Source organism: Drosophila willistoni, assembly GCF_018902025.1.
Source record: "Drosophila willistoni isolate 14030-0811.24 chromosome 2L unlocalized genomic scaffold, UCI_dwil_1.1 Seg168, whole genome shotgun sequence".
NCBI classification, from domain to species: Eukaryota; Metazoa; Arthropoda; class Insecta; order Diptera; family Drosophilidae; genus Drosophila; species Drosophila willistoni.
Window position 1 is genome coordinate 13,475,199 of NW_025814047.1, and position 10,110 is coordinate 13,485,308.

Genomic DNA, 10,110 nt, shown 5'->3' on the forward strand with positions numbered 1-10,110 from the left:
CGCATGATGTTCATGACAGCTGTGAAAGTGAAAAATGCTCAGTTTAGTTTGCCATTTCATCATGGAAGGACTTACGCCTGAACAACGTTTACAAATCAATGAAATTTATTATCAAAATTCGTGTTCTGTAAAAAATGTGTTTCGCAAATTACGTCCATATTATGGTCGACACAACCGACCAACCGAGCAAGCCATAAAGGCAATTGTGGACAAATTTCGCACACATTTTACTTTATTGGACATTCAACCATCGAATCGTGTACGGAGAGTGCGCACAGAAGAGAATATTGCAGCTGTAGCGGCCAGTGTCAATGAAAATTCCCTTAGACATGCTGGAAAAAGTGGTGCAAAATTGGACCTTCCGTGTTGATCACTTGAAACGCAGTCGCGGCCAACATTTACATGAAGTCATTTTTAAAAAGTAGTTGGCAGAGATTGTTTTATCATCTCAAATAAAAATTTAACAATAATATTCAAATTTTGTGTGTTTCATTTCAATTTTAAAAACCAAACGCTTAAAAAAACACCCGTTATAAATAGCCTCTTTTGCAGCATCGAAAAGCGCCATATATTCTGCCTCGGTACTGCTTAGAGCCACAGATTTTTGCTTCCTTGATGTCCGTGAGATTACTGAGCCGCCCCACATGAATGCGTATCCAGTGTAGGACTTTCGATAGATAGTTGAGTCACCTGCCCAATCTGCATCTGCAAAGCCTGTGATCGCAGCGCCGGTCTTCTTGTACGTTATTGCCATATCTACCGTCTGGTTCAGATATCTCAGCACTTGTTTCGCTGCTGCGAGATGCTCGCCATGGGGATCCTCTGTGATAATTTGCACACCGAGTGCAAAATGTCTGGTCGTATATACATCAAAGAGCCTATTACGGATTGATACTCCGTAGCATCGATGCGTTTGCACGACTTGTTGTCGCACTTAACCTGGAAATTAGCTTCTAACGGGGTGGATACCGTGCGGCAAATCTCCATGCCCAGTTGCTTCAACAGGCTTCTAATATGCATACTCTGGCTGAGACGTATAGCCTCTTTGTCACCATCACGTTGGATTTCGAGACCCAGAAAGTGTGTAATCGGTCCTTTGTCGACAACCTGAAATTCAGAAGAGATAGCCTGTTTAGTAGCTAACATCTTACCCTTGTCTGAACACGCAAGCAGCAAGTCATCAACATATACGGCTATTACGTCCATCGTCTTATCTGGTGCACATCTTGTGTATAGGCATGGCTCACTTTCACATTTCATATCCCAACTTTCTCAGAACAGCATCCAACGTTGTGTTCCAAACTCGGCCAGCTTGTTTTAGACCGTACAACGACTTTTTTAGCTTCAGCACACCGCCAGATTTGTCATCGTAAAACTCCGGTTGCTGCATATAGACCTCTTATCCAAGATCTCCATTCAAGTATGACGTCGTTACATCGATTTGAAGAACGTATAGTTCATATTCCGCTGCCATTGCAAGGATCATCCGTATCACCACCGGTGAATAAGTCCCTTTGTAATCTCTTCCATATTTCTGGCTGCACCCTTTCGCCACGAGCCTTGCCTTGTGTCGGTCGATTTCTCCAGTTGCATTCTCTTTCAGGGTAAATATCCATTTGCATCCAATGGGTTTCACACCAGCTGGTAATTTAACTTGTTCCCATGTATTGTTTCGCAGTAAGGCTTCATATTCATCTTGCATTGCTGTATTCCATTTCTCTGCTTGTTGACTCGTTAGTGCTTGTTGCACTGTTTCTGGTATTTCTACGTTAGTTGCCAACATTACATTCAGAAAATTATATTGTTTGGTTGGTCGTCCTCGTAGACCCGTTCTGACTATTTTTGGTCTGCCTGGTCCCCTTTGTTCTGCAGCTCACGCAAACTTTGCACATTTAAATTACCATATCGCATATGCCATTTTTCAAGCTCATCGGAGGCTTTAGAAACACACAGTCTCTCTTGATTTTTAGTTTCACACAGAAACAATCCACAGACCTTTTTGGCCATTAATATATTGATGCCCTTATCGTCATTAACTTTGGTAGTTCCCGAATTGAAAAGTACGGTGCATCCATTTGAAACCGCGTTTCCCACCGATATTTAAATTGCATTGCAAGCCTGGTACAAATAAAACGTCTCTGAGCGTTATTGTGTACCCAAGTTTGCTATGTACAATCACTGTTCCTCTGCCTTGTGACGTCATAAAATAATTTCCTGCCAACTCAATAATACATCACATGTGTGATGTCGCGCCACTATCGATAACCCAATCATCGATATCCATCCGATTGTTAGTGGCAACGCCAGCAATAGATCGTTGCCCCTCTTTATTCTTCCAATATTCGCATATTCCGCTCTTTTTCCCGCCTCTCACATTGGCGTTGTTTTCATTCTCTTCTTTCATCGCGCATTTTGCCACGAAATGTCCTGGTTGGCCACATTAAAAGCATCGGCGCCTGTCTGCCTCTGACTTGTTGTCTCGTCGCTTACCCCTCTCACCACCGATAGAGCATGCTGCGAATGCCTGTACAACATCGTTTTGATTGTTCGTCTTTCGTCGTTAATTTTCTTCGGCTAGCTTGCATTTTATGGTACTGAAACTCGGCAACTCATCACGAGCTTCCAAGGCCACGACAAAGTTCTCATAAGACATGGGCAAACTCGCAAGCAACAAAATTACGGTAGACTCTTCTGGCAAACTTACATCGATCACCGACAAATTTTCAACAATGTTTGAAAATTCCAATATGTGTTTTTGCACGCTGTCACCTTCAGCCATTCTTTTGTTTAATAACTGCTTAAACAGGGTCACTTTTCTCACTGGACATGTTGGTCGATGGAACTTTTCTAGTTCTTTCCATATCTCGCTAGATCTTTCGCATTCATTTTTCTTGCAATGTCCGTTATACCGAGAAAAAATATACGAATCTTGAACACTCAATACTTTCACACTATTTTTTAGTGAATACACTTAACACTGAGGCCCATAACCTGTTGGTTTGTGAAAAGTGTAGAACTACAACGTTTGGTTGCTTAGATGAGAGTGAGCTCAATTTTATTATACATAATGTAGTAGGAGAGACGGTCACACTTGCTCTCTTGCTACTCTTCGATCCCAGTATTTTAATTGACTCTCGGAGAGAGGGAAGTTTAGCGCATCTGTCGTGTGAGTCAGTCGTTGCTGAGCGTTGAGGAGTGTGAGACAGATATCAAGATAACTACGATAAATAATAACTATAATAAACACTAACTACAATAAGTACATTACGAAATAAAATAAACTACAATTAATTTAAAGCACATAAAACGCGAATCTCTTAAACACCCTGACATCGGTCAATTCATCTCCCGCCCACAATATCAGAAGTGGTGAACTTTAACACAATGGACATCAACATTGAGGCTCACAATTTGCCAACTTTGAAGAAGTGGCTGGAGCTGTTGGACTTGCCTACAACAGGGTCAAAGGCCGAGCTTGTGGCGCTCTTAAACGATGTTCCAGTGGATCGACGAGGAGCTTGTTCCATATCTATTGAACTGAGACTGTCGAGGAAAGTACAGAAGACGAAAGTAACTGTCAACTGTCAGAGACCAAAAATGAGAAAGAGGGAGACAACAACACTGATGTCTTGCTGAAAAAATTGTGCGATTTACTGCGACCACAATTGTTCGACATAGTGGCGCCTCAACGCCAGACACAAAACGAAACGCACGATTCAGTGCCGACGCAACGACGGTTGCGCGAACGAGAGCGGCAGCGAAAACGAGATGGCAGCAGAACTGATTGGCGCGCAAACCAGCGTCGTGAACCAGAACCAATTGGCGCGCAATACCAGCGTCGTGAACCAGTGTTGGTAAACCAACTCTCGGAGGAAATGTTGGAAAGCAGTTTTTCGTCAGCTGGAAAATTCCAATTAGCGAAGGAAGCGTTGTTGGAATTTAATGGGAACTCGTGTGGAAAGAAATGGCTCACGCAGCTGACAAATATAAGCGGTGTATATGGAATCAAAGGTGTACAAATGCACATGCGTCTAGTCTCCAAACTTAAAGGACGGGCTCATGAGTGGCTTCATGCCAATGGTACGCGCATTTTGGAACCCGTGGACAACATATGTGAGCACCTTGTCGAGTCGTTCGGGAAAACTGTGTCTCAAGCAGATGCCAGGCGCCTATTCGAGTCTCGAATTTGGAGCGCCAATGAGAGTTTCGTTAGTTACATCGATGAGAAGGCCAGGCTGTCAGATGCTATCTGCATCAGCGAAGAGGAGCGAGTAGACAAAGCCATTGAAGGGATTCCTGTGGAGGGACTCCGCATTCAAGCGCAGATTCAAGGATTGAAGTGGATTGCAGAATTGCGCCGTGCATTTTCAGGCATTCAGATACCGGTACAGCGAGCAGCAAGAGAATCTACAAAGGTGGCCGCTAAGGGCAGACGTTCCAAAGAAGATTTCCGTTGCTACAACTGCAACTCGAAGGGCCACATGAGCAAGGACTGTATGAAACCCGACAGAGTGCCAGGGTCCTGCTTCGGATGCGGTGCCTTGGATCATTGGGTGGCTAAGTGTCCACTTAATAAAGAGAAGCTAGCTAAAGGATGCGATGACGTAAGATATGTTAAGATATATTTTAAAACACCAACTAATCCTTACCTAATTACAGCATGCTTCATAGACTCAGGCAGTGATGTTTCACTTATTAAAATCTCTTGTTTACCACAAAAGATACATTAAATTTAACTTTATCATATATATTACGGATTAAATAATTTTCTAAAATTCATTAAAAGTATTCTTTCATTTAATAGTCGTTGATAATGAGTCTTTGAGCCATGAAGAAATTTTGGGAAGAGATTTTATGAAAGCATGTAATATTAAGTTAGACTTAAATGCCTTGAAAATGGTTACACTTGAAAGGAGAAAAGACGAGAAGGTGAACTTGGAGAGCGGTCGGAGTTTGAGTCCTTGTCATTGCAGACATGCCATACAAATTTGCAAAGAGCTAGAAATGTAAATGTTGAGAGAATAGTTGATGAAATAGTTAAGGAGAAAAATTGTAAGAATAGAATAGTCACCAAAGAAGGTGAGGACGAGGAAATTGTTAGCGAAATAGTTAAGTGAAATGATCGCGAAATTGTTAGCGAAATGGTGAATGAAATTGATAGCAAGATTGTTAGTGAAACAGAGAATGAAGATAGAAGCAAAATGGTTACGAAAAGTAGGAATGAAGCTGTTATTGAGTTGGTCAATGAAAAAGTTGGATCTAATAGAAAATGTGAAGAAAGAAAAGAAACTACTGACCAGTCTCTAAGCGAAACAGAATTTGGATTGTTAAATATCCAGTGTTTCAACACAGGAGTTGATTGCAAAATAGGTGAAAGATTAGATTTTAAAATCCGGAAAAAGTTTGAACAATTGTTTGAGAGTTCATATTTGGTAGCACAAAGGCCTGAATTGCCTGATGTAAAATGTGAAATGGAGCTCAACTTGGAGGGGTCGAAGGCATTCAGTTGTGCGCCTAAAAGATTGTCAAATTCTGAGAAAGGGAAATTGTAGGTGATGCTAGACGGGTACTTGGAGAAGAGAATCATTCGCCCCAGTGAGTCGGAGTATGCATCACCCATTGTGTTGGTGCCTAAGAAAGCTGGCGAGTTAAGGTTGTGCATTGACTTTAGGAGATTGAACAAAGTTTTGGTGAAAAATAACTACCCTAAACCTCTGATAGACGATTTATTAGACGATTTATTTTTCTAAATTGGATCTAAAAGATGGCTATTTTCACGTGTTCATGGAGGAAAACTCAGTTAAATATACATCTTTCGTCACTCCGTTAGGCCAGTTTGAGTTCCTCAGGATGCCAATGGGTCCGAAAAACTCATCATCATTGTTTCAAAGATTTGTGAACAAAATTTTTACAGATATGATTAGAGATAGTAAAGTAATAGTGTATCAAGCCGACATCATTGTAGCCAGTAGAACTGCCGAAGAGCACCTGGATATACTGGAAGAAGTTTTTAGAAGGATAATCAGAAACAAGTTGGAGTTGCGTATAGATAAGTGAGGGTTCTTTCAGTAAAGCATAAATACTTGGGATTTCTTAAGAACTTTCCCATACCAACGAATGTTCACACAGTAAGAAGTTTCTTGGCTTCTTATTTTCGTCGTTTTATTAGAAACTTTTCGTTAATTGCAAAACCACTCTATGACCTATTGAAGAAAGATAGGGTGATTAAATTTGGAAAGGAAGAGCTGGAGTGTTTTTCGTTGCTCAAAGATAAATTAGTAGAATCGCCGGTGTTGGCAATATATAACCACAAGGACGAAGTTGAGCTGCATTGTGATGCGAGCGCTTTATGTAGAATGTAGAATCAAAGTACCACAGTTTCGAATTAGAGACTTTAGCAACAGTATATGCAGTCCGCAGATTCAGAGTGTATTTACAGGGAAGATATTTTAAAGTAATTACAGATTGTAATTCTCTGACTCTCACTCTCAATCGAATTGAATTAAACCCAAGAATTGCGAGATGGGCTCTTGAGCTACAGAATTATGATTATGAAGTAGTGCACAGGCAAACAGATGCAACATGTAGATGCGCTTAGTAGATGTACGAACATACTTGTTGTAGATACAAATAGTTTTGAAGACAATCTTGTTATATGCCAGAACAAGGACGAAAAGTTGCGGGAAGTGAAAAGAAAGTTGGAATTTGCTGAGGATAAGTTATTTGAAATGAGAAACGGAATAATTTACAGGAAAACCAATGACGAAAGGTTGTTGTTTTATGTTTTGTTGCGTATTCGCCAAAGTCGGGAAAAGAGGAAGGAATATTGCACAGTATTCCTAAAAGGAATCGACCATTTTAACTAATTCACATTGATCATTGTGGTCCTATAGCATCAGGCAGAAGCAAAAAGCACTTGTTTGTTATTATTGATGGTTTTACGAAATTCGTCAGACTATATCCAACAAAGACGACGAATACTAAAGAAGCGGTGTTAGCTCTTAAAGACTATTTAGGGCCTACAGTCGACCCTTTTCCATAGTGTCGGATAAAGGAAGCTGTTTCACCTCATCAGAGTTCGAGATGTTTGTAACTCAGAATAACGTTAAGCATATTAAGATTGTCACAGGGCCCCCTCAAGCTAATGGCCAAATTGAGAGGGTGAATCGTACCCTGGGACCTATGCTTGCTAAATTATCGGAACCAGAAAAGGGTTTATATTGGGATTTGATAGTTGAGAATGTTGAACATTGTTTTAATAACACACTTCATAGGAGCATTAAGCAGTTACCGAGCAAAATGCTCTTTGGAGTAGAGCAAAAAGGCAAAGTCGGTGACGAGTTAAGAGAAAGACCAGAGCAGTTAGGAATAGGGAATGATCCAAGAAATTTGGATACAATTAGAAAGGATGGGGAAATACATCAGAAACAAAGCCAGAAGTACAATGAGCAGCAGTATAATAGCAAAAGGGTAGCACCCACAGGATATAAGACAGGGGATTATATTATGGTGAAGAATTTCGATTCAACTATAGGAGCGTCAAAAAAGCTAATCCCAAAACACAAAGGGCCTTATGTGATAGACAAGGTTCTCAAAAATGACCGATTTTTAATTAAGGATGTGGAAGGCTTTCAGCTTAGTCGTAACCCTTATCAAGGTGTTTGGAGTAGCCATATTATAAAACATTGGATAGGTAAACGAAGAAGTGACTAAAAATTATGCTTAAGCAAATGAAAATAATGTTAACTGTAATAGACTTTTATGTAATGTACCTGAACTAATTTGTAGTTATAAAATTTCACCTTATTTTAACATTTATTATGTAAGGATCAGGAGATCTTACGGTCAGGACGGCCGAGTTGTAGCAGGAGAGACGGTCACACTTGCTCTCTTGCTACTCTTCGATCCCAGTATTTTAATTGACTCTCTGAGAGAGAGGGAAGTTTAGCGCCGTGTGAGTCAGTCGTTGCTGAGCGTTGAGGAGTGTGAGACAGATATCAAGATAACTACAATAAATAATAACTACAATAAACACTAACTACAATAAGTACATTACGAAATAAAATAAACTACAAATAATTTAAAGCAAATAAAATCCGAATCTCTTAAACACCCTGACATCGGTCAATTCATCTTCCGCCCACAATAAGCTTAACTAGGGTTGCCACATGTACAGGGCTGACAGATACAGCACAGAACTGCCATATCAACAATAATTCTGTCTGAACTTTATTTCCTTAGAATATTCATCTAAATTGTAAATAAGATTAATTTAATCTGCCAAATACGACTTCGCATGGACAATACTCATGCGATACTAATGGTGTCGTGTTGGTTCAGTAAGTGAATCCAAACGTCCCAATAAGTTTTGTCCGCAGAGATACATGAATGAATGTATTCGTTCAATGTTCGATGACTTCGTTTTATTGTACCCAATATTGGTGGTGATATGCAGTAGAGGTGAGATTCTTGATCTTCATGTACTTGCATAAGTCTGTTATTATATGGTTATCTGTTCCAATGTCCGAAATGAACGTCTTCATTGGACCGTACTTGAGTATGAAGTCTTTAAGAATTGCTTTTGAGACATTGTTTGCAGTTTTACTTTTGATTTGAATAGCTACTAAATATTTTGTTAGGTCACATATTAATGTGAGTATATATTATCGTTACCATGTTCCGATTTGAGTAGTGGACCAGCTGTATCCACTCTCAGTGTCGAAAAGATTTACTGTTGTCTCGGTAAGGAACATTCGAGTTTTTGTATGTGTCGTTGTTCTAGACCTCTGACATTTTTGACATCTACGTACGTACTCTTTTATATAACGTGTCATTGTTTTCCAGTAGTAGTGTCTTTTGATTTTTGCTAGCGTTCTTCTTATGTCACTATGACCTCCTTGAATTGGATCATCATGATATGTAGACATATTTTTGTATCTTTTTTTTTGTTATAACTTTGCAGAGGGTATTATAAAATTGGTCAGATGTTTGTAATGCACAGAAGGAGACGTTTCCGACCCCACAAAGTATATATATTCTTGATCAGCATGAGAAGCTGAGTTGATATAGCCATGTCTGTCTGTCTGTCCGTCCGTCCGTCCGTCTGTGCGTATGTGCTTTACTCAGCCGTCTTAAGAGCTATCGGGCTGAAATTTTTTTCGGGGATTTTTATTACTCGGCAAAAATAAAGTATGAAAACCATCAGGATCGGACCACTATATCATATAGCTCTAGAAGAACTAGAAGAAACATTTTCATAGAAATTGGAGTATGCTATGAAATTTACATATGTGATAATATTGGATATAAAACCCCAGATCCCAAAATTTGAATGTGATCGGATAAAAATAACTCAAGTTGCAGTCAATATAATAATCGGCTCTGCTCCCAACTCTGCCGGCAACGCTGCTTGCTGTCTACTACGTCTTTCGTCATCAACAGAGGACATGCATACACACACAGACGCAACGCTACATAAACTGTATGTGTATGCATGCGTTGCTTTGCTTTGGGAATGAGGGAAGAAGAAGAACAAGTTGTAAAATAGATAGTAAAATTGTTTTGTTTGTATATTGATGAATTAAGTTGCAGAAAACAAACATGTAAAATTATTATTACCAAGGACTGCAAGGGTATATAAACTTCGGCATAGCCGATGTTAGCTTCTTTGACATTTTTTTTTTTCTGTTAATTGGATCACCGGCTGGAGTAGCGCTACTCGTAATGATTTTAATAATTTATTGCCCATATATTTAAAAGTGTCTATTGAAATTGATTCAAAGATTTTTTCGATCGGTGCCACTTTAAGTTGGCTGATTTTAGATACACCAGCTTGCTATTTCATTGGAGTATATACATACACCCATACCTCGCTTTGCGTCGGGGATACGTTCCAAAAAAAATGCGACGCAAGTCGAAACAACGCAAAGTGAATTATGATTTTCTATAGCAAGCCATGTAAAAATCGAAGATAGGTTCCAGGGTTACGAAAATACATACATTTTAAAACTAAAATTTAACAAATTAACATTTAAAAAACAAACAAAATCTCATATCATTTTATTTCATATTATGCATATAAAAAACAAGAAGAAATTAATTCAATTAAAA

General features: G+C 39.4%; 1 protein-coding gene across 1 annotated transcript; it reads left to right on the forward strand.

Annotated features, from left to right (window-relative positions):
- Positions 1-485: 485 nt before the first annotated feature.
- On the forward strand, positions 486-4,696 carry LOC111519133. Its single transcript, XM_023178209.2, has 2 exons — positions 486-4,604; positions 4,660-4,696. The coding sequence occupies exons 1-2, from the start codon at positions 3,876-3,878 to the stop codon at positions 4,669-4,671; spliced, it is 741 nt and encodes a 246-aa protein (XP_023033977.1). The 5' UTR covers positions 486-3,875; the 3' UTR covers positions 4,672-4,696.
- Positions 4,697-10,110: the final 5,414 nt, after the last annotated feature.

Bases quoted from the DNA above. Each gene is read 5' to 3' on its own strand.
- LOC111519133 (XM_023178209.2), top strand. From the start codon at position 3,876: ATGTTGGAAAGCAGTTTTTCGTCAGCTGGAAAATTCCAATTAGCGAAG.